Below are 24,316 nucleotides of genomic sequence, written 5' to 3'. Positions count from 1 at the left end.
GGTGCATATGGATCAGCCCCAAGACCCAGCGGGATCTGTAAGAGAACTTCATCTGCCTGGTAAACACAAGGACCTTTTGCTAATTGATGTTTATCGAGCACTTAGGTTTTGTCTGCATTCTGCTCAGTGCTATGTATATATTAATTAATTTTATCCTCATCAGACATTTATGAGGTAGGTAAGGTATGCCATTTTCATCATATGGAGGAAGAAACGGGTTCAGAGGTAAAGTCACCTGCCCAGTGATGCAAAGCTAGTAATCGACAGGGCCTGGATTCAGCCTTGTGTTCTGATCACTCAGCTACTCAGCCTTTAGAGAGTGTGAAAAGCAGGCTGAGATGCCCCCTTTATGGGCCAGTAAAGGGTGGGCTGAATGAAGTGGGGGAGGGGAGGGGGAGGGGCATCCTGCATCAGAGAATTATCCTGTGCTGCTGACTGACCACGGACAGGTGGTGTGGGGGGTGAAGAATGGAATTCAATTCCTCATCCTGGTGACCCTCTGGATCCAGTCCTTATTGTGGTAGATGTAGGAATACACCCCATAGCGGTCCTTCTTTCCACAGTCCTCACCCCAGGACACCGTGCCCACCAGGTACCACTGGCCTCTCTCCTTATCCAGGGTCACCATGGGGCCTCCAGAGTCCCCTGCACAGGCATCCTTTCCCCCTAGATGAAAAGGAGATGCAGGTTAAAGCGCTCCCCTTCTTAGCCCCAAATCCAAAGGAGCCGTTTTCCCTACATCTGACTTGTAATTCATAAAATTGGACGCGAGGGGGCGCTATAGACCATGTGACCCAAACTTGGGCTGAGGGCGGTTCTGCTGGGCCTCCTCCGAGCTCAGCGATTTCAGAACGTGCGGGTTTGGGACTCTCCTTTCATAGGGGAAAACTTGGGCTTGGGGAAGGGAATGACGGGAATTTCTTAGCGCTCCTTTCTCTGACACAGGGGAATTCCCCAGTGGAATCCTGACCTTCCTCCTTCCTCTCCTCTGACTCCTCCTCCATTCAGCCTTCCAGCCTGGAGGGTTTCCAGCCCTTGGGTGGCTGGTGGTGCCCTGTTGTATTCCTTCCTCTTGACTTACCTTCCTTCTCCCCAGCACAGATCATGTCCCTGGTCACTTTCCTCTTCAGAGGGGCATAGGCCTCCAGGCATGTGCGGTGGTCCACAACTGGGATTTCGATCTGGAACATAAGGCCATGGTTGGTCCCCACCCCTGGCTGAGGAGTCCGTTCTGCTCTGACACCCCTAGAGCTGGCTCCTCCCCGTCCCCTTCCAGGATGAGCCTGAGTCCACCTTAGACCTGGTCTCAGCAATTGCCCTCTGCTCCGGGTGAAGGAACACTAAAGAGTCAGGAGATCCATATTCTGCAACTGTCTCAGGCATGAACTTGCTGTGTGACCTTGAACAGGTCTTTTGCCCTCTCTGGGCCTCAGTTTTCTCATCTGTAGAACGGAGATAATATTTGCCTAGCGCATTCATTATTCCAAATATGGAAATGTATTCAAAACTTATGGTCAGTCTACTTTCCCCCCATCCCTACAATTACTGGCTATGGAATCTGCGACATAGAGTGTAATCACGGCCCTTCAGACCTCTGAGACCACTTCCTCATCTGAAGAATGGAAGTCACCATATTTGACATACTCATCACATGGAACGGTACAGAGGAGACGACTGAGCAGATGTTTTGTAAACTACAAGCGCTGTATAAAAATGTTCAGTACCGTAGGGTTTACCGCTGCTCACCTTACAGCAGGCATTTACTTACTTTCTCCCCCACTACAGTATGAGCTTCTAGACACTGGGTCTGTATTTTGTCCACTTCTACTTACACAGCTTGGAACATAGTCAACACTCAGGTGTATATATATATATATTTTTTTTTTTTTTTTAACCTGAAGCAATAAAGTAAGGTACTGTGATTAGTGTTGCCCTTGGGGCTTGGGGGTAAATGTTGAAGTTGAAGTCTGGAACCACATGAGGAAACACCTGAGTCTCATTTACCCAGAGCAAGAACGGCATGGGTCACATACCCCAAAAGTATAGCTCCTGCTGACTTTCACCTTTTAGGTCCCTCCTGGGCCACGGCCTTCCCAAATAGGTGGGGAGAGAAAGTCAGGGCAGGGTAGTCATGAGCCCATATCCTCAGCAAGCCACCAAGTGCCTGACTCACCTCTACTCATTGTTCAGGTATTGTTCGAGTGTTACTTCCTCTGGGGAGCCCTTCTGGACCCCGAAGACGAGGTTAGATTTCCTGTTATACATGCTGGAGCTTCCTGCACTTCTTCCTCATAACATTTACCATGTTGGTAACTACTTTTTGTCCCTCTCACTTGACTATCAGCGCAAGGAGGCTGGGGACCAGATGTGTTCTCCCCCACCCCCCGCCCCCAGCATACCTAGTAGCTAGCACAACGTCTGGTACGTGGGAGGCACCAGGTAAATACCTGGGAGTTAATGAAGGAAGGGATGAATGGTTGTTGCAAATCCGAAAATTAAAAGTATGTTACAATAACATATGTTGAAGGATGCAGAGATTAGCTGTGGCAGTTACCAACCCCAGTCATGTCCAAGCCAGGCAGGTCTTGGGGGACATCTAGCATTGCCCCTAACTTTGCAGCTTGGGATACTATACAATGGTCCAGAGAGGCAAATGACTTGTTTAAGATCACCCAGCAAGTTGGTAGGAGCCAGTACTTGGAGCCATAGCTCCTTACTTCTAGTGCAGTATTCTTTTATGAAATGATATAAATGTGAACTTCTACATGCAACCATCAAGTTCATTACTGCAAGGACTGCAACTCTCAAGAGGCCATTCTTTAGTTCATTCTTGGTTATTCTGGTATGTGGATACTTATGGTATACAGATGCCTTGTGGGGTGTCCAAGCCCACTGTTTTCTGGAAGAATTTCCATTACCTGAGCCTTTACTATGCTACAGAAACATTGAACAATGTTTAGAGACTAGAGCCCCACGTAGAACAAACAGACCAAGCTTGTTGGGTTTCAAAATCCCAGTGAACTTTGGGGGTGAGCCTGGGCCCCTGGAGTCTCTCTCTCACCCACCCCCTGCCCGAGACTCTGAATCCCTGAGGGGCAACACGGAACAGGAGGGTCCAATGTGGGGCAGGCAGAAGCATCCCTCTCTATAGGACATAAAATGAACTTCACCTCCATCAGGGTCTCTGGGAACCTATGCAAGAACTGCTTTCCCCAGCCACTGACGATGACCATGTCCCCTGGAAGAAAGAAGACACGGTGAGGGAGGAGTGGCTGTCTGTGGGGTTTTCAGAAGGTTGCCTCTTGCAGCCCCATCATTCTCTGCTTGTGGAGGAAGGGTTAAATTTGCCCCATCAGAGAAAAGGCGACATGGTGGGGAGGAGGACTGCTGGGCTGGAGCTCACAGGAAACAGAGGTTTGGGCTTTTATTTCTGGGAGTCATTAGCTGGTTGATTGGCTATTCACTCGCCCTCATTCCCAAGTAGCACAGAACCTAGGCTCCACGGAGGCGGCCGTCTCAGCTCTCTGTTCACTGCTGTATCCCCCTGCCTCCAGTAGCGCAGGCACGTAGTCGGTGCTCAGTCAATAACTGTGAAAAATGTAGAAGTTCAGCCCAGTCCACGATGCGCTATGCTGCCTTTGGCGAGCCCCCGACCCACGCTCCCCTGCTGAGCCCCCACTTCCCTACCCATAAAACATAAAAGGAAGAGGCTGGACTTGGGATCCTCTAAAACCTCTCCCAGCTCTGATATCCTACAAGTCTGTGAAGTTGGCAGATGTGAGGACAAGATGGAAATGGTTTGAGCACTGACAGAGAGCAATCATTTCTTCATGTGAAAAAGAGGCTGGCTACTGAAAACAGCATGCGGGGTTACGTGGGACAACCTGGCTTCCAGCCCCAGCTATGCTTCTTCCAAGCTGTATCTTGGGTAAGTCACTTCACGTCGCTGGGCCTCAGTTTTCTCATCTGGAAAATGGGACTACAACACCCCCCCCCCACAATGCTTTTATAAGTAGTAAATATATTAGTGAAAGTAGAGCAACTGATACATGGTGGGCACATGGCGTCTGATAAATCAGACCCATACCTGTGCCTTTCCTGTTGGCTCAGTTCTGTTCAACCAGTTTTTGTCACTTGTTCGAACACAAGAAAGTTAGCTATGACACAGCACCACTGAATTTAGAACAAGATGAAAATGTTGAGTGTATTATGTTTGAGTGTATTATTTCACTTAAATATCACAGCCACCCTATGGGGTGTTATCCTCAGTGTCGGGGTAAGGGGCTTGAGGTTCAGACCCTTCCTCGAGGTCACCCAATTGGGAAGTGGCAGGACCGGGTTTTGAACCTGTGCAGGTGATTAAGCTATTGTCCCTCAGCTCCAAACTTGCTCTTTGCTCTGCTTGGTGATGCTGCAGATGAGATTCTGAAGTGGCAGTTCCGCTTTGTCGGGGGGGGGGGGTCCTCCCCAAAATAAGGACACTTCCCGGAAGGCTTGTTGTTCCTGTTGGCACTGCCCTAGCCCCGGGGCCTGGTCCCAGCTATTCCCCCCAGCACGTCAGCACGGGGCCCCTCCGCAGGCTTCTGAGTCCTTTTTCCAAGCTCTAGGTTCTGTGACTCCATCCTCTCCCCTTTGTCCCCCCAGGCCGAGGAGGGGTGGTTTTTCCTGCAGGTACTACCTGCCTTACATTAGCATCCCCTTTACTGCCCTCGTCCTCCAGGGCCCTGGATTAAATTCTCCCTCTTGCAATGACTCGTCTGGTTTCCGTTTTCTCATCTGGACCCTGACTGATCCAGGCCTTCGAGTACTGATCAAGCCTGCCTGTTTACTGTGTGCTGCCTTGGATCCACCTTGACTCAGCTGTTCTTGGGGAGGCAGCCGAGGGACCCCGCAGACCCTGGCAGCTGGCTCAGCTGGCTCAGCGGTGCCTGGGGAGGCCCCTGCTGCTCTGCAGGGGTGGGGGCAGGCATGGGGCAGAGTACCTTCCTGGGGGGGGGCCCTCAGGCAGACAGATGGGCATCACAAAGTCGCTCAGCACCGGGCTCTCTAGCAGCTCCACCAGAGCCACGTCATTCTCAAACGTGCTGGGGTCGTACAGGGGATGCAGGAAGAGGTGTTTGGCCCTGAGATGCTGTTCATTCCCATCCGACTGGCGCCTCCAATGCTTGCCTGGGCGGGAGAAGGCACACGAGGCACGGGGGTAAGGTCCCACCTTGTTCCCTGTCGGCCCTTGTCCCATCCGGTCTGTTTTCAGCCTTTAACCCTTTTGCTGCCCCTCACTCCCCTTTTCCCAGCCGTCCCACCCAACCTGCCCTTCGCCAAGTATTCCCAGAGGCTCCCACCTCTGTCTTTCTTCTTGAGCTGATCCCATTGCCTTATAACACTCATTCTGATGCTCACTGCCACATGTTCAAACCATATCATCACACCTCAGTGCCTGGGTCATGTGTTCCCTCCTCCAGGAAGCCTCCCTGATTCTCGAGTTAGATTCTTCAGTTACAAGTCTCTTTCTTTTGAATTCCCATGGCACCTTATCTGTTTCTCTCCTATAGGACTTACTGCTTCCTATCTTATACTAGAGGTCTCTGTGCTCATATTTTATTCCTTTATTAGACTGTAAGTTCCTTGAGGGTAGGGACTAGGTCTTAATTATATTGTGTTCTTAGATCCTGGCGTAGGGTCTGTAGTCTGACTATGTGCTGAACTATGTGCTGAACCAGACTGAATCAGCTGATGGTCTAGACTTTATAGAAGAGATGGTAAGCTTGGATTGTCTGGGTATGACTTCCTTGAAACCATGGATTCCTAGAGGCCTGAAGTGTCTTTAGAATGATCTAGACTGGGCTCTTATTCTACCATTATAAAAATGGAGGCCTCGACTTCAGTGACTTGCTCGTGGTCTCGCCACCTGAAAATCTTAGCCTTGGGCTTGGACTCCAGTTCTAGCTTGTTCTTCATCCCAGGTGTCCTGCCCTGATAAGTGAGCGAGTGGACACACCCCATGCCCAGAACCAATGTTGGCTTCAGGAGTCAGCCTGCCCCTCACTCACCCAGGATGATTTTGAAGTCAGAAGGTCTGAGCAGGTCTGAGTCATGTAGGACTGGGTAATCTGGATCGAGCGACCGGTGGAGGCAGTGAGCAGCAGTCACGATCCAGCTGGAGCCTGAGAACAGAATTGTACAAATGTTCTGCCGTACACTGCCCCGTCCTGCCCCCCATTGCTTCAGACCACTTCAGGGTACCCCTTTCCATTGCATTTCAGAACCCCAAGTCAGACAATCATATAACCCTAATCTGAAGATGAGGAGTTAAATCTGATTTCATCTGCCTATTCTAACCAAGAGGCCAAGACTGAACATCTTAAACAGGGTTTTAGGGCTCCCTTAAACCTATGGGCTTGGTGAGCCCCAGACAGCCCAAGGTGGGTCCACAGAAGACCCTGGGCTTACTGGCCACCCTTCAGGCCTTGTGGTCCCTGGACCAGCAGCATCAGCCTCATCTGGGAACTTGTTAGAAATGCAGACTCTCAGGCTCCACCTCAGAGCTATTGAAATAGAATTCTGCATTCGGTAGTAAAATCTGGGGATTTTAACAAGACCCTCAAGTAATTCCTATTCACTTTAAAGTTTAAAAAGCACTGATCTAGCCTGGAGCTGTCCTCGCCTGACTCCACTGTTGGGGAGGTGAGTGAGTGAGAGGAGGGCCTGGCAGTCTGGGGGCTGCCCAGGCAGATATGGACCCATCCAGGCCTTCTTCCTTGTGATGAGATCAGACCAGGAACTGGCCAGGGACTCTAGGTGGGTATCAATTTTTCCTATAATATCAGAGCTGGAATGGACCTTTGATCATTGGGACCAACCCGTGGCAGGAAGAGCCATCAGCCATTTCTTTCCTACCCTTGCTCCCACTCCCACCCACATTCACTCCATTGCAAAATCCTGACAATTCTATTTTCTAATGCTGTTGAGTCTGTCTTATTGCCATCCCTTGTCTCCTGTCCTTATTCTGAGGCTAATGACTTCCCTCCCCACAATTGCCACAGCCACCTCACTGAAATCCTGGCTTTAGGATTTACTCTCCTTTCAATGTGTATGGCCCCTGGAGAGAACATCCTTATAAATCTGCAGCAGCCTTCAGGATAGATCTAAATTCCTAAGTATGGTATTCAGGGCCTTTGTAAATCTCCCTTCCTTGGCTTCTCCAGGGTGAGTTTCCTGGTTCTCCCTGGTCCCATAGCCCTGGCACACCTTGCCTTTGAGGTTCACATGAGTGCCTTGTAATCAATGTTTGAGGGTCTGACTCCTCAACTTAGTCCTCCCCAGTGCCCGAGACTGACCAGGACTTCATAGGTGTTTGTTGACTGAAGGAGCAAGCTAGAGCAGGAATACATATCTCCTAGCTCCAGTTAAGGGCTCTTCCTATCACACTGTCCTTCTGGGTCTCACTTCTAGTGTGGACAGTAAATCTCAATGGAGAAATCTTGGTCAGTCTCCAGGAAGAGGGTTGGGTTCTTTCAATTTCACCCTGCCCCCTAATGCTGGGTCCCCAGCCCTTTCCACATCTCCTTACCTAGAAGGGAGCCCCCACAGAAGGGCTGTTCTTTCGGGTATGATAGCATGGCAATCCAGGGGGTGGTGCCTTTCTGGGCTGGGCGTCCATTGAAGATCCTGGCCAACAGCTTTCGGGAGAACTTGGGGACCCCACACACTGCAGCCAAAGGAGGGAGGGACAGATCACACTGTGGCCTTCATCTTGCTCTTTGCCAGAGATATCAGCTCAACACCCTCTCTTTTTATTTATTTGAGCAAGGAGCTCACTGCGGGACTCAATCCCAGGACCGTGGGATCATGACCTGAGCAGAAGGCGGATGCTTAACCACAGACGCTTAACTGACTGAGCCATCCAGGCATCTCTCAACACCCTTTCTTAGGAACATCTATTATTTTTGTTTTCCTGGCATTCATTGCTCTTTTAAGTAACAGCACTCCAATTTTCCTCTGGGGTCTATTCTCCCTCAATTCTTAGTCCATATGCCCTGAGTTGGAATGATCTTATCTCTGATTCTAGAGACAGGAATGTGACCGAGACCTGATGAATTAAATCCTCTCATCCTCTGGGGACGATTGCTCAGAGATGGGAATGTAACTCCAGCCAGCCCAATGAAGGTCTGCCTTGGGAATTTTGCTAACCATATTAAAAAAGAGAAGGACTTTCCTCTTGGGGTTGCTAAATTGCTGACTATAAGCTAAGGTCTGCCAATGATCACTTCATGGGGAGTCTTCTGAGAATGATGCTACTAATGGAAAAAAGTGGGTCTAGATGAGGAAGAGTGAAGCAAGAGGGAGACTGTATCCTGATATTTGAGCTCCTTGATCTAACCATAACTGAAGCCTTGTGATAAGGACTTTTCAGCTATGTGAGCCTATAATTCTCTCTCCCTTCCTCCCTCTCTCTGTCCCTCCCTCCCTCCCTCCTGTAAGCTGTTTGTATTGGGTTTCTTTCACATGAATGAAAGAGTCCTGACTAATAAAGAATTTTCATGCTGTATCCACAGGGATCTCTTCTCAGAGAAGCCCTTCCTCAGGACCTTGGGGGGAAAGACCCCTACAAGTGTCTGCCTGCTCCGTATTATTTCCACTGACTTGGATTTATAGACACAGACACACAGCATCTTATAGCTAAACAGCCCTTGAAGACTATTTAGTCCATTCCTCTCATTGTAGAGCTAAGGAAACTGAGGCTCTAAGAAGGGAATTAACATGCCAAAAGTTACTCTATGAGTTAGTGACAAGACTCATTCTAGGTCTCCTGACTTCTGAGCTTTTCCTACCCTGGCCAGCACCACTAACTCTTACCTGTGTGACTTCCCAGAGCACTCATACCCAGGTAACCATCTGCCTTCTTTGTAACTGTCACCTAGCTGCTGAGTAGGGCTGGGATGCATCTTCAGCATCTCCCAGTAGCTTCATTCCGCATGTCCTTGGCCACTGCCCCAGGCTAATGTCCTGTCCCCATTCCCAGTAGAATCTCAGAGCCCACTGGGTGAGAACTCCCCCAAGCATCTTCTCTCCATCTGCCCCCTCTGTAAACTTTTTTCTCTTCAGAAGTAATTCTGGACTCTGGATCTCCTCACTTCAACACTCTCGAGGGCCTGGCTTGGAGGATTCTCACCCTTCTCCAGTATCTTGAATCTCTCCTTTGCTTATGCCTCCAAAACATGGCCACATCTTCTTACCCTAAAACCATGCTTCTGCTTTCCTGGCTTCTCATTCACTCCATAGTCTTTCCCTCTCAGCCTTTCCATAGCCAAGCTTCTGGAAAGAGGAGTTGACACTCAGTCTCCACATCCTTCCTTCTCCTTTGGAGGTAGATTTGGAAGAAGAGAGCACCAGGCTCTGCACACTCCTGGGAATAAAGTAGCTGTTTGGACATTTAATAGACTCCCAATCATAGATGGAGGTAGAATGGCTCTGGGCCCGTACATGGGACTTCAAGGGTGATATTTACATGTGTAGGAAGATACTATTTGAAATTTGCTCTCATGTATTCTTCATTTCCAGGGATTTCCCTTGCCCTCTGGCTCCCTATTATTAAAGCTGGAGCATCCAGTGCTTTAGGTGAGGCTGGACACAACTTTGAGTTTTGAAGGAGCAAAGCAGAAACCAAAGTTGGAAGTGGAAATTTTCATTTGAAGAGTCAGGGATTGTGCTGAAAGATTTGTAGGTTTCAAGGAGCCAAAACCCAGAGAACTAAGTATACCATCATATGATTTTTACTCCAAGTCAGAGAGAAAGGAGGATGTAAGTATAGTCTCCTGCCTCAGGAGAGAGATAAAACCTAGGAGAAGTCTGGACACAGAGTGGGGGAAAGGAGGGAGGGAAGGAGGAGAGAGAGAGAGAAGAAAGATGGAGAAGGAGGGAGAGGAGGGGGAGAAGAAAGAAGGAGGGGGAGGGGGAGGAGGAAGGGGAGGAGGGGAAGGATGAGGGAGAGCTGGAGACTTTGAACACAGCAGGGGGCCTGCTTCTTGGATCCTCTCAGAGTTGACAGTAGAGACTGGATGCTTATCCCTGGGGAATGTCCTGCCTGGAGACTGTCCTCTAGAGTGCCCTGTGGCATTCGTTCTCTTGACTACTTTATCCCTCCTCATGCTCCCTCCGTGGCTTCTGAAGCACTTCTCTTCCTGTGTTTCTGACCCCTTTTTGGTCTCTTTCTTGAGGTTTCTCTTCTCTCCATGCCTTCCATGCTGGGGTCCCCTTCATCGGTCCTTTGTCCACTCTTCTGTACACTCGCGGTAGATAATACCAGTCTCCACCCGTGGCACCCTACCACCTATCCTATACCCTGATGGATTTCAGATCCGTGTCTCTGACCTGCCCTGGCCTCTGAGCCATTCCTTTCTTGCTATTCCTTCCTTACATCTCCAGCTGGATTGCTCGTGACCTTCTCCCCTCTGACATTCCAAATGTCTGTTAACGCCCGCATAGACGGCATCCCGGTTTCCTCCATTTCCTTCAGCCCCCATATTCAATCAGCCCCTAAGTTGGTAAAAAATCACTAGGAGAAGCAGAGAGTAATGTGTTTCCTCCATGCCATGTCACAGAGTGCTTTCCATGTAACCTCATGATACCTCAGTATCTCAGTACGTCACAACATAAATAGCTAGAGGAAAGGAAAAATTTGAAATTTTTAGTAGAATCCAAAAACAGATAATCCTCAAGACCGGTTACATGTAAAACATCAAGCACAATTTAGGATTCTTTTAGTTCTCAATAGTGTAAAAAACATGATGTTTTCATTATGATACAAACCCCAAACAAAGGCAAACCATGAGTACATCCATGGAGAAGCCTCGCTAACAGGTTAGCTGTGCACCTGACCCCGCTCCATGCCTGCACCATTTCATAGGATTCCTATACACCAAGCCCTGCTGAATACACTACTTGGATGTTTTAAACTCCTCCCGCATCTACATCTGCACCAGCTTAGCCCTAGGTCTGGTGGGTTTTTACCATCTCTCTCCAGAGTGCTTCCCCCCACTTCCCACACCCTGCTGCCCACCCTCAGGTCTACGCATTCAGAATTCCCTGTGGATGAGACCCTGCATTTCTAACGAGCACTCCAGGTGATTCTGATATACTCCCACTTAGAGAATCACTGGTTATAGGACAGCACAAACATAGTATAGCCTTCGAGACTCCTTCCACTCTCCCGGATTCCCCATGCTTCCTCTCCACTCACGCACGCTTCCCGGCTTGATCTTCATCCACCCTGGCCCATCTCTCCTGGTGCATTCTTTGCAGCCTCTTTGCAAAGCTCTCCAGATCCCCTTCAGCCCTGTGACTCTCTCCTGCCTTTAAACTCCCACAGTGCTGCAATCTCTACTTCTCTTATGACACTTGACGCCTTTCACCTGTGTGAGACCTAGATGCATGAGACCCTGTCTTGCATGCTAGTTTGGACTCTTTGAAGTCAAGAACTTAATTGGCAGGCACTTCAGTGAAGGCATGCACAGCCTAGAGGGACACATGTCCATAACCGACTCCATTCTTCATTACTCCTTCTTGAATGAGGTCCAGATGACAAAAGTTGTACCTTTTCTGTAATGGGAGAGATAGTAGCTTAATGAGGGGTCAGTCTCTCTTCAAAAAGCCAAAAATAAACAAGCGTCAACAATCATCAAACCCCAGAACGAAGGCTGTTGGTTATCCACAGGAAGTTTATTTCCACTTTAGACCCCTGACAGGAGAAACAGAGTGCAGAGGTGCCTTGCAGAGTAGTGAAGCTTGTGATATAAAATATACAAAATATAGCACCCTCTACATAGGAGTGTGTTTTCATGAACTGGTTGGAAAAGTGGACACTTCCCAATTGTTCTCTTGGAATCCCTCTCAGGGACTTCTCTGGCTGCCTCGCTCTGATGGAGAAATCCCAGAAGAGCAAGCTCTGGGGAGAAGGAACACATTCAACCCTGTGAGGCTCAGGGAGAGGCTGCGGGCAATCAGAAGACTAACTGCTAGAGTTAGAAGGACCCTGAGGGGGATCTAATGTCTTCCTTTTACAGATGGGGAAACTGAGGCCCACAAAGGAAAAGTGATTTGTGAGAGGTTAGACAGCCAGTTAGGGGCAGAGCTGAGGCTAGAACTCAGCACTCTTGGCTTTATCTCTTTTCACTGTCTTTTACGGGCAAGTCTCTGCTTCCCTTGTCTGGCTCCTGGAAACCCAAGGAGTGGATCTCTGTGAACATCTGTGCCAGGTGGGTTCTCTGAAGAGCTCAGACTGCGGGCACACCAGGTGACCTGGTGGGATCAAGTTACACCTAATGTCCTGAGCCCGCTCCTTCTTCCATTTTCCTGCCCAGAAGCACACACAGCGGGGCACGGTGTGGGCCTTCTCTTTTTCCAGGCAATCCAGTTGAGTCTCTGTTCCTGGGACTGGGGCTCAGGTGGCCTTTTCAGATGATATACTTCAGAGCTGGAAGTTTGCTTCATGCTTGTCTGGAGCTGCAGGTGCGGACACCTGTGTTGTCAGCTGGTACTGGAGAATGACATATGAGTCTAAATGATGTGTTCAGAATCAACAATGGAAGTTCTCAGGGATGGGGAGCCTCCCACTGATATTCTCCTCCCCCTAGTCACCACAAAGCTTTCCAGCTTTCTCTTGGTCCTTTAATAGAGAGATTTCCTTTAATAGAGAACACAGGGATAAGGGTTGGATTACAAGAAACTTTTGGGAGAGAAATCCAAGGGATGAAAGTACCCCAAGACATCACACTAGGAGACAGGGCCTTGGGGGTCTGACCCCTGTCTCCTCAAGCCTGAGTGCTTTCCCCCTAAAAGGGACTAGACTCGTCTGTGCTGAGGGCCGATTTGAGAAAATAGATGGACTCAGTGTTCAGCTCAACATAAGGGATGGTTTTCTAACAATCAGGTCCAAGCTCAGGCACACCAACAGTGGGACCGAAGGGTTTGATAAGTGAGTAGGAGTGCATAAGGCCACCGGGGTCAAGCCCTTCTGGAGAGGAGTGCTGGGATTAGCCAGAGGGCTAGTTCCCTCATTGTACTGCAGGGGAGAGTGAGGCCTACAGAAGGGAAGGGGCTCGCTCAGGGCCGTGGACCCAGGCCTCTTGCATACAGCCTTTTCCTGTACCACACTGTTGCCTCTCAGAGCCCCGGGGGCTGTCTTGGGAGGAAGGGTTCCATTCCGTTTGGTCTGGTGAGTAACTTGGAGTGTGCCGTCGGAAGTGTGTGTACAGCCTCACTCAGGCTGGGGGAGGGCAGGCAGGCCCTGAGGACGTCAGTCAGCTCACCGTTCCACCTGGAGCTCTCCCAGACCTTGTGGGGAGCCCATCTGCTCCCACACCCAGTCCACATAGTTGGAGACCTTTGTGTAGACCCCATAGACCTGCTTGCTGCCACATTCTTCAGGGCCCCCCCAGGACACCAGGCCTTGGGCCACCCAGCGCTGGCTCAAGTCATCCAGAATGACAAAGGCCCCACCACTGTCTCCGAGGCATGTGTCCTTGCCACCCTCGAAGTAGCCGGCACAGAACATGTTCTCCGTGACGCTGTAGTTCCCCGACCGGGACTCGTAGCTGGTTTTGCACTCCGCATACGGTACCACGGGTAACTTGACATACTGCAGCACATCTGACAAGGTCCGCGTGCCACTGCTGATGATCTCATCCACTGTCACATTAGGATTGGAGATACCCCAGCCAGCTACCAAGCCCAGCATATGGGGCTCTGGGCCTTCTGGCTCAGGACTTGGCAGGCAGATGGGCATGACATGGGGCCCCAGGGGCACAGCCTCCCGCAGCTGCACCAGAGCTATGTCATGGTTGTAGTTCTGGATGTTGAAGTCTGGGTGGAGCACCACTTGTGCCGCAGAGCTGTTGACAGCCCCTGATTTGTCCCGCACATCATGCAGGCCCAGGTAGACGGTGACATGCTCCTTGGAGACCGGTATTACTGTGTTGTCTCTTCGCTGGGAGCGCAGCACGTGGGCTGCTGTGAGGATCCAGGACTCAGAGAGCAGGGCCCCACTCCCAAACCACTTGTCGTTCGGCACCCTCGAGGTATCCTCCACCACTATCAGGGCCTGCCATGGAAAGAGGCCAGGCTCAGCATTCCGGCCCCCGATGATTCTCTTGACCAGGTTTGGCAGTGAGCGGGAGGGCTGACCACACACTGTAAGGAGAAGGAGGGAATGGGGATAAGAAACAGGGACTGGTCAGATCAGCCATGTGAAAAGAGCCACAGAAAGAAATTCACATCTCATCCACTGTAGATTATGCCAACATGGGACCCTACTCTACATTATAGGGCCATGGTGGCCCAGGAGAGCTCTGCATGGGTGTGACTTTTGACCTAAGTCTTTCTAGTTGGCCTGTGTGTGGTCTAGCTCTTCTGTAGCCAGAGCCATCTATGGACCAGACCATTGCATGCATGGGCCTTCACCATCCTGAACCATTTCCAGCCAAGTTCACTTTGGCCTGGATATTCCAGAAGTGGACCATGCTGTGGATACTTAGAAAACTTCTGGAAATCATAGGTCATGGGCTTTGAGAGATGGAAGGAAACTAAAAGACTGTCTAGCAGGTCACAGTGAACACTGGACTGGGAGCCAAGATACCTGGGGCCTTGACCTGGCTTTTCTCTCATATGTCCTGTGCGACTCTGGGTAAGTAAATTTGTCTCTGGACTTAAATTTTTGACCTGCTAAATGAGGCAGTTGGTCAATATGATCTCTGTGGATCTTTCAAATTCCAAATTCCCTCAATTTTTATTTCATGTTCCCTGGCCACCCCCATTTTATAGGTGAGTAAAATTCTCCAGACGTTAAGCAATTAGCCCAAGGTCACATGGCTATGAAGTTAACAGGGGCATTAGCAGAGGGCTTAACTAGATTCTAAGATCAATGTCTTGTCCTGTATCCCACAGTGCCTCATTACATATACAAATCATGGTCATGGGCTTTATAACTTTTTCTTCTTTGGCCTAAAGGACTCATGCTGTGAATGTGTGCCCAGGGCGTCCAGGGTTAGGGAAACATGGCATAATCTACAAGCAATGATGCATAGGCCCTGCTCTGAGCCACCCATCATTGCGCCCAGGAACCCTGTAGTACCTTCAGGGGAAGAAGAAAGGTCTGATCAAACTTCGTTCCACTGAGTTGTACCCCGAGCATGCACATGCACCACCAGCCTCCTGCAGCCAAACGCCTTTGGCCCATGAGCAGGGGTCTTCAGTACCACTCCTCCACTGGCCAAGAACAAGCTCACATGAGCCTTCCCAGCAGGGTTCTTAGGCCTAGGAGGTAAGCCTGGTGTGAGTATGGGCTTCTTCCTCGTTGCAAATAGCCAGGCTATACTCTTTGGTCCTGGATACTTTCAATGATCCTTTAAAGACCAAGGAACATTTGAATTTTCTTGGCAACTTTGGGAGGTCAGGTTTTCAGCAATCTAATGCTTTTCAGATGTTCTTCCTCCTGATGCCAAAGGTTTCTTACATGATCCTTAGGCACCCTGTCATTCCCACCAGGCCAGATGTGAGCTGGCCTTTGCTAACTTTCTGTGGCCTGGTCTTCCAGAGTGGAAGGCCAGACTCTTAGTTACAAGCCACAGCCTACGAGGTGACATCTCAAGGCGATCTGTGACTGGCCCTGCACAATAGCTCATTTAGTGCTGAAAGGCCCTCATCTGGTGAGGGCCAGGCCTGTGGCTGAGTCCATGTTTACAACAAAGCCAGCACTGAATGGTGCCTTTTGCCAATGTCAGAGCTGGGGAAGCTTGGAGAACCACTAATTTACAGATGCAGAAATCAAGGTTCAGAGAAGGCAGGTGACATACTCAAAGTCATTAGTGACAGAGCCAGAAGAAGAGCCCATTTCTTCTAACTCTTGCTTCATTTTCTCCACTAAAGTTTTTCTTCTTGATATGCTTTTGTCCTTTCAAGAGGTTGAATGATGCAACAAGCTTTGAGAGAGCTCATTGAAATGAGGCCATTCTTTTTGGCTGCTACCATTCTCCATCCAGTCTTTCCTGGAACAAAGGTATCTTCTTGAAAACCTAGAGCTTCAGCTGTGCTGAAGCCAGATTTGGGCTCTAGAGCACTGGAGGTACTGAGAGAGGGCCCTTAAAACAAAAATGTGATATTGTATAATTCTGGGTCCATGAGGATGGCATGAAACACAATCAGAGTCAAGAACGTCTCAGCATTGCTTGTGCTGATATCAAAGTCTTCGCTTCACCTTCCAGCTCTGCCCCTAACTCTGTGGGTAGCCTTGGACAAATCATTACATTTCACTGATCCTCAGTTTTCTCACATGTAAAATGAAGGGCAAATAATATTTGCTTAATAAGGTTCCCTGGAAAGGTGGATATTATGATGCTAGATAAAATGGCTTTCTCCTTTCTGGCTTGCTTCTGTGTTCAATTTTGATGTTTTAGGAGGAAAGACTTTAGAAATCTCTGGCATGGTCCAATGGTGAACCATGGTTCTTCCCAATACCAGGTATTAAAAGAATTTCATGACTCCCTGTATCTAAGATGCTTTGTATAAATATAGAGGATGATGACCGTTAAGGGTCATAGAATGTTATGGATCACCTTGTCCTGCTCCCTCACTTCTTAGGTATGGAATCCTAGCCTCGGAGAGGTGAGATTACTTACCAAAGATCACAATAAGAAAATGATAGCACCAGGACTAGGACCCAAACCCCTGACTCCCAGCTCAATGCCTCTTCCCCTTCCAGAGGTTGCAACATGGCTGCCCAGGACGAAATCTGCCTGAAATGCTTTTTCCTTTGGCCCACATGGTATTTTAGCAAAATGGGAATTAGATTTTCCAGTTTGCCACAGCTCCACCATTCCCTATCTTCTCTGAGGGTTCACCAACTGTGCCCTTGAGTGTGCTCTAGACTAAGCCTAAATGAGATGATGGGAATCAGCAGAGTATGAGTGGCTTGACCTTTCCTCTGCTCCACCTCCTCCAAGTTCTTTCTTGGGCATAAAGCCCTCCCAAGTGAAGTCTTCCTAACCAGTCCTCACCCCTCCACTCCCAGACTATCACACGCAGTGAATTCCTCCTTCTCTAGGATCTCATAGCCACTGTGATGGCCAACATGGAATGCTAACATTTTCTTTGGTTCTTAAGGACAATGGCAGACAACTCCATAGTTTTTCCATTTTAACATCTAAATCTAACATCTAGAAGCTTACTGAGTGGATATTGATGGTTACTAAAGTGTACCATTCAGATAATACACTTAGTTTTCCCAACACTCTAATTCATAAAATGCAAATGCCACCCGACGTTTAACTACACGGCAAAGCTCATGCTTTGCTGCTTTTCCAGTGAACGTGCAGATGGGATCAGCATCGATCCCCAGTGCTGCTCTGAATGGTTGTGTCTTTCAATTAATTCTGCTTGATTAATTAAATCAATTTTGCTATTCTTGCTTTTATTACAAGTATAAATTTCTGTGCCATGACTATTAATTTTTTTTGGTGTGGATTATTTGTTTCACCCTACAGTGTGCATTTGAGGCTATAATTTTCTAGTAAGTCGATTTGAATGTAAGTGTGCCCTATGATTGCAATGCAAATCACCCATACTTTTAATGCTAAAGCAAATATCTACAAAATGTCCCCCAAATCTCTATGCATAGTGACACTTTCTATTACCACAAAATTCTTTTTTCATTTTAAAATGGGGTCAGTAGGTGAGCCATAGAGTTGTAGCAGTCAGTAAGACTTGAACAGGTTGCTCTTTGGAAGAACTTCTTACTCTGTCCTATACTTATTTGTTATTTGTCTTACATTGTTCGTCTCCTCTACAGCACAGTGAGTGCTTGAGGACAGGATGCCCACATTCTTAATTTCCCTGGTGCACAGCTGGTGCACACACAAACTATTGGAGGGAAAGCCTGGTGGGAAGGGAGCAGAACTGCAGAGAAAGGAGACAGGAAGGCTCTTGGTGTGATAGCACAGGCTGAATATGGAAGCTGGTTGGTTTGCAAAAGTGTGAGGTTGGGCTTCCCTATCCTTGGCTCTCTGAGATATCTTTTAACAAAGAACCAAAGCATCATGGTCCCCATCCCCACTCCATCAACAGCCAGAGCACCTTGGATGGGAGACCTGGAGGCAGAGGACTTGAGAGTCAGGTACCTGGCAGGCATGTGGGCTGGCTTCTCCCCAGTACTTCATTCATCCAGACTCCTTGGGCGGAACAGGTATATATACCTGGGTGAGTGAAAAAAGGTGGGAGAAGAGGGAGAAAGGGTTGATTTATAGCACGTGGAAAATAGATCTGGGTTCTTAATTCTATGGTGGACCACTGCACGTCTTCCAAATGGTCTCTCTGATGCCATTCTCTTTAAGCCAGTCCTCCCTGCAACCTGAAGGATCTTTCTAAAATGGAAATCTATGCTTTCCCTCTGCTCCGAATCACCAATGGCTCCCCATTGCCCTCAAAAACAAACAGCACACTCTTCAGCAGGGTGCCTGAAGCTCTGCACAATCAGACTCCTGCCTGGGGATGGTGCTCCTCCCTCTGCCCCCCCCCCCCCCCCCCCCCCCGCAGGCCCTTCCTCCCCCTCAGGCACCAGGTCCCCCAGAGTTCTCTGTGGCACACATGCCTTCTCTCCTTTCCCCGCTTAATAAACTTTTTAAGAAACCACACTAGTGTCCACCATCTTGTCTGAGTCTTACATTAGCTTTGTGAATTATACCGCTGCTCCCCTCTTGGAAAGTGAGGATTGGAAGCTTAGAGAAATTGGAAGAATTTTCTTAGTACCAGTCTGTGGTGGAGGCAGAGCTGGAGGGCTTTGCCATCTCCCTGAGGGTTCCTTCTCTGCCAGGGCCTTGGGTGTGCATGTGAGGGTACTGGGGTGCCCTGTGGCCTAACCCCTGGGACATCAGCCTGAGGCAGGGAGAGGTGAGGCATGCCCCCTAATGTTTCTCCTCCCAATTCCTCCCAAACTTCAGCCAGTGGTCTGGCTGCTGCAGCCCCCGGTCCAACCCTGAGACCCAAATGGTGTGAGGCGGGAATGTGCTGGTTTAGCATGGACGGCTCACCTGTGATATTGTGGAGCATCTTATAGTACGGCTGTTGGCAGGAGTACTGGATCTCAGATTTATATGTGGTAAGGTTGTTCCTGGTGGAGAAGGTGATCAGCCCATGTTTCAGCTCTGCTGGGGCTCCACAGTCTGCAACTGAGAAAAGAGAGTGACACCCCCAATTAACCTTTGCTCTTCTTCTTGGGGCCATATGGTGGGTCTGTCTCACACAGATGTGCAGGTTGTGCACTGCACACACCTGCAGAGAGCAATGCTATAGTCTATGAGAATGGTACAGGGCCTGTGCATTCTGGATTGTCTGCCTTGGGGTGGTGCTGCTTTTGGGGTCTCTCCCATCCACTGTAGCACTACCGTGTGGCCAACTCACCTGGCCTGGTGTCAACTCCAGGGAAGGGGCAGGACTACTGAGATTTAAGCAGACCCCAGACTTTCCCCCACATAGCCCTTTCCTTGACTTCCAGTTCTATTACACAATCCTCTTAGTCTCTCCTGCCCAAGCACGAGGCCTCTAACTCAGCGAAAAACCTCTGGCTGACACAAACAGAAGAATCTTCAGTTCTTCCTGACCAAACACATGCTGAGTAAGAGCAGTTAATGTGCTCACATTGGTGCTTGGCATACAAAAACCAAATCAAACAGAAAGAAAGCAGCTCCTGCGTGAGTACAGGACCCTACCCTGCTGGCTCTCCATGGGCATCTTGCTTGGTCACAGAAGGTGGGAGGTGAGATCCGGGGTAGACTAAGTTTTCATTATTCACCTGCTTATGTTCTCCAATTGTTGGGGGCTGGATGTTGGGCCTCGCTGTAGGATGCCTGCTCCTCAGAGGTGGTCTTAGGGGCATCGCCAGCACAGAGTCCAGCATGAGTCTGTCAGAAGCCAAGTCACAGGCTGAGGCCCCAATTTGTCAGGGCCTCTTCGGGAGCCTCCTTTAGGGGGTGGTGTTCACTTCTAAGGAAATCTTCATCTTAGGTCTAACAGGCTATGCCAGAGTTGAAGAATCATAGAAGAATCACGGAACTTTTTAGTTGATAAGGAACCCCAAGGCAGACAATCCAGAATATCATTTTAACTTTACAGATGAGCTCAGAGAGGAGACTTGGCTGGCCTAAGGTCACACAGCGAGTTACAATCAGAAAACTAGACCTGACTTTAAACCCAGTGTTCTTTTAAGAAAACCAACTGACAGTTCTTAAGGATCTGTTTTCTACTTAAAATGGCTTAAAATCAATATTAACTGGGTAATGATGGACATTAGCTATTAATCTCCTGGTTATTTCAGAGGACAGTATTCCAAAAAGAAGAATTTCCAGTTTCCCCCTCCTTGGGACACAGAGAGAAGGCAATTTGCCCTTGAGATGCTACCCAGAAATTGTAGTTTTTAAATTTAGAACTCTAAATTCATCATTTTGATTGAATAAAGAGTTACCTAATCTAAAACAGAGTTGACTCCAAGGCCCTCCATTGTGGAGGAGAGGGGTGAAGGCTGAGAGTAAAACAGGTGCCTCCCATCCACAAGGAAGGCAAAAGCCAAGAGAACTGGTTAATCTTTGGTCTTGACCTCTAATCCCCTTGGACAAATCGTTCCTATTCATTTTGATCACCCCAAAATGGAGACACTCTACCACACTGTGTGAGTGAGAGTCAGCACTAGGATCACAAGAGGCGATAATAGCTATTATTTAAAGCCATAACACAGTTTTAAATGTATTTTCTTGCTGAGTCTCAAAGCAGATTTTTCTTCCTTTTTTTAGGAAATGCCATTGACTGGTGCCTGGATCTCGGTATTACTCTTGTCTCTCCTAACGTTGGCCTAGCAGTTCATTTTGCCTAGAGTATTCTCTGAACCTAATACCTAGTTCCAGGGGGAGGAATTGCAGGGTTGGCCTTGGACACGGCTACCTGGTCAGGCTATTGAGAGCCTGTTACTTGGCCAGCAAGGGTGGGGAGTTATTTCCTGAGTAGAGGGCCTGCTTTCCTATCACTCCAGAGAAGTAACTTTGCTGGCCCTATAGCCAGATAGAGGTGAGAAGTAGTATAAAATAGAGGGTCGCTTCAGCTTGGGTATGGTGAGTGGGGGTGGTATGCTTCTACTCCCAAGTCTACTGTGGCAGGTGAACGGCCATGTCTCTCTGGGACCTGGGGACGACTTCCCTTTCCGAGGGGCCTTGAGCCCTGGCACAATCAAAGATGCTACACCCAGAGGCCGCTTCCTCAGCTGGTCTCGCTTCTTTGCTTTAGGAAGGATCTCACCCTTTCCCTAACGTTCCCTCTGGCCACTTCCACACCTTGGAATCAAAATGTCCTTTATGTTTCCATTCCTTTGGCCTCCCTTTCTGCTCATTCTCTGGGATGGGATACACCACCCCACATTCTGTCTCTGCTGTCATCTCTGGCTGACGTTTATTTTCCTTCAGACACATCTTTCTTGACCCGCCATCCTGAGTGTGCTCTGCCACAATCCGGGGCTTCCTGGAGAACGACACACCATGGGCTCCCCCTGGCCCTCCGGCCTCAGGGACGGCCCCCTACCCCAGTGCCTCTTGGTCCCCACCCTTGGTGCACCTGAGCTCCAGCATCACAGAGTCCTCACTGTGCCGCTCCCTCACCTGCTTCCCCCACGCCGGAACCCCTGGGGTCCATGCTCTGGCCACCCTGAGGCCTTGATCAAACACTGCTTCTTCTTGAGAGTCTTTTTGCAGTCTTCTAATTGGATAGGGCTGCCTCCTCCTTCCTCCTTACAGAGGCCTCTATTCATATTCATCTCTCTGACACATTTATCTTATGTTGCCCGGTATTGCCATTATTGGGGTCCATATCAAATCTTCTGCCTAAATTAGGATTCCCTCTATCTCACTGAGTACAATATCTGTTACACTTTGGGGACATAACCATATTGATTGAACCGATGCTCATCTTTACTGCCCACCTCCTCTCTGCTCTCAGGGGCACCCCTGCCCTAGGCTAGCACCACAATCTATGCACCTGCCATCATCCACCCTTGCAGGGTTCTGCCCGCATCAAGAACCCATGTAATCACCACACAGACTGAGTAGTCACGTGTAATGCATGGCTTCTCTGATATGTCTATTCCGGTTTGTTCAGGCTGAAGCAGAGGTTCCCACCGCCACTACAGAGCCCTTTATCGTGGGACCCATTGATGTCCCACCGCACCAAAGCTGAGGACTGTTTCTTTTGAGGGTGAGACCTCTTTTGAAACCTTTAATCAGCGAGTTTTCAGAAATGCAAGATTGTAAGCCCCAGCCCAGAGGAAAGAACCTCTGATAATGCACTTTCAGCCCCGGGTTAGGTGCAGGTGGAATAGAAACTTTCATGGATGAGGCTATGTCTAGGTTTCCTACAAAACCCATGCTCTATGAGTTATTGTTAGTTTCACCTACTCCTGGTTGTTAGAAAGTAGCCACAGATAAAAATATTAAAGTCATCAAGTCACAGGCCTTCTGGCCCATTTTAGCTTCAAGTGTGGAGTGGATTAGGAACCAGGGCCCACTTTGACCTGGTCAGCCTAGGGGCATGTGGTTGTATATGAAATCTTGGGTCTCTAGGACCAAAGTCATTTGTCCTTTGAGAAGAGTACCGTCCACTTGGAGGTGCTAAAAAAAAAAAATATATATCCCCCTCGTCCTTTCATTATTTTCCAGCGTACTGGTTGAATGATGAGTGAGCCCTCCAGTGGAGAATTGTCCTTTACGCAGCAGTTTCAACTGCTTGACTGTGTTGCCTGGTTCGGCATCCACACTCATCCGCACAGAAACTGGAAATGGAGTGTTGGCGGGGTGGGGAGGGGTGCAGTAGTTCTGGGACCCCAGGGTCTCGTGAGTGGTCCATTCCTGGACGTCTGCACTCTGTGGGGTCCCGTCATTCACTCTGTCTCTTGCTCTGACCCGAGTTCGTTCTCCTCATCCATTTCGGTTTCTGCCACCAGGGTGAAGTTCAGAGAAGGGTCAGGAGGTGCAGGGAAAGGAAGCAGAGAGAGGAAGAGAGAGAGAGAAAAAGAAGAGAAAGAGAAAAATTAGCAAGCAAAGCAGAAACAGTTCATGCAGGAAATACAGAAATCGCTCCACTAGACTGATGAAGAATGCAGTTGAGGTACAGCCGGTGTGGGTGACAGTTTGGGATTGTGGAATTTGTACCATTCTGAGAATTTGCACAGTCACAAGTCCTGGCTCATGAGGATTACAGCATTCTGCCCCCAGAGCAAGCTTTGTATTCGTCTGGTCCAAACCTTCATTTGGCACACGGCATGCAGGGTGGAGCAGGACTTGTCTTGGGTCACCGTGGCAAGGTGGAGGCAGGGTCGGGACAACAACCCATAATTTCCACTTCCTGTTCCAGTGCAAGTGACTTCACCACACATGCACACTTCCTGTCTGTTCCCCACCTCTTTCCCACAATCCCCAGGGACTTGAAATGTCTCAGTCTTGCTCATCTTTGCACCTCCCTTAGGACCCAGCCCATGCCTGGGGCAGAGAGATGCTTAGTAAGAACCTGCTCAGTGAATGAGCAGAGCCACCAGGAATGTCTGAATGGGGATTCTAATAATCGTAATCTGGGCTATCCTGGAAGAACTAGGTCATATTCAGGAGAAAAAAAAAATTCCTCTTTTCTTTAGTACAAAATGACAGACATTCTTTTGTATACTAACATAAGTTGCATAAAATGGTACCATCAAATACGGTAGTGTGTTACTCTTACCAGCTCTTCTGTTACAATAAAAAAAGTGTGCATGCTTTATTAGAGGGAAAATTATTATTAAAGTTTTCTACCTTCCAAAAGCATGAACGAGAGAAACCAAACCACTGCCTAATGGGGGGTGGGTGGAGAAAGAAGCTTTTATTGGGCTTTCACTTATTCCTGGTTGGTCCACAGGTATGATATGTACAGTAACTCAATTGTTCCTTCGAAGAATCAAGAATGCAGGAAACTGAGGCCAAAAGTCTGAGTACATTGCTTGGGAACATTCAACTGGTTGAGTCTGGATTTGATCTAGAACTTCCTGACTTTAAAAATATCCTCTCCTCCACACACCACATTCTCTTTTCCTTCCTCCTTCAGAATACCCCCTTGCTTTGCCCTGCACAGTGCTTTTCTTCCCACAGAACTTAGTCACAGCACTACATGTGAGCAATGTGTCGGACGAGGTGGTGGATGTGTCTCCTAGCATTTGAGTTCCTCAGTCTCTGGACCTTGTCTTTTCTATCTGAATTCCCTATAGGCA

The 24,316-nt window shown here is 48.8% G+C and overlaps 1 protein-coding gene across 5 annotated transcripts in view; it reads right to left on the bottom strand.

Moving 5' to 3' along the window:
- Positions 1–371: 371 nt before the first annotated feature.
- Positions 372–24,316, bottom strand: part of MASP1 (mannan binding lectin serine peptidase 1) — a 61,880-nt gene continuing 37,935 nt past the window's right edge. For 2 of the 5 annotated variants that reach the window (XM_032406932.1, XM_032406931.1), the window contains 3 exons: positions 19,077–19,214; positions 18,168–18,242; positions 11,700–14,187 (listed from right to left, as the gene is read on the bottom strand). In XM_032406932.1, the coding sequence (XP_032262823.1) occupies positions 13,304–14,187; positions 18,168–18,242; positions 19,077–19,214 (1,097 nt within the window). In that variant the 3' untranslated portion in view covers positions 11,700–13,303. Of the gene's footprint in view, positions 667–1,081; positions 1,182–3,170; positions 3,247–4,982; positions 5,170–6,050; positions 6,165–7,570; positions 7,709–11,699; positions 14,188–18,167; positions 18,243–19,076; positions 19,215–19,837; positions 23,014–24,316 lie in introns of those variants that run through there. The other 3 variants (XR_004299818.1, XM_032406933.1, XR_004299819.1) reach the window with 3 other exon arrangements.

The sequence above is a fragment of the Phoca vitulina genome, unplaced genomic scaffold, assembly GCF_004348235.1.
Source record: "Phoca vitulina isolate PV1807 unplaced genomic scaffold, GSC_HSeal_1.0 scaffold8, whole genome shotgun sequence".
In the NCBI taxonomy this organism is placed as follows: domain Eukaryota; kingdom Metazoa; phylum Chordata; class Mammalia; order Carnivora; family Phocidae; genus Phoca; species Phoca vitulina.
Note: the sequence above shows the minus strand (reverse complement) of the source record. Positions and strands in the feature narration are given on the sequence as shown.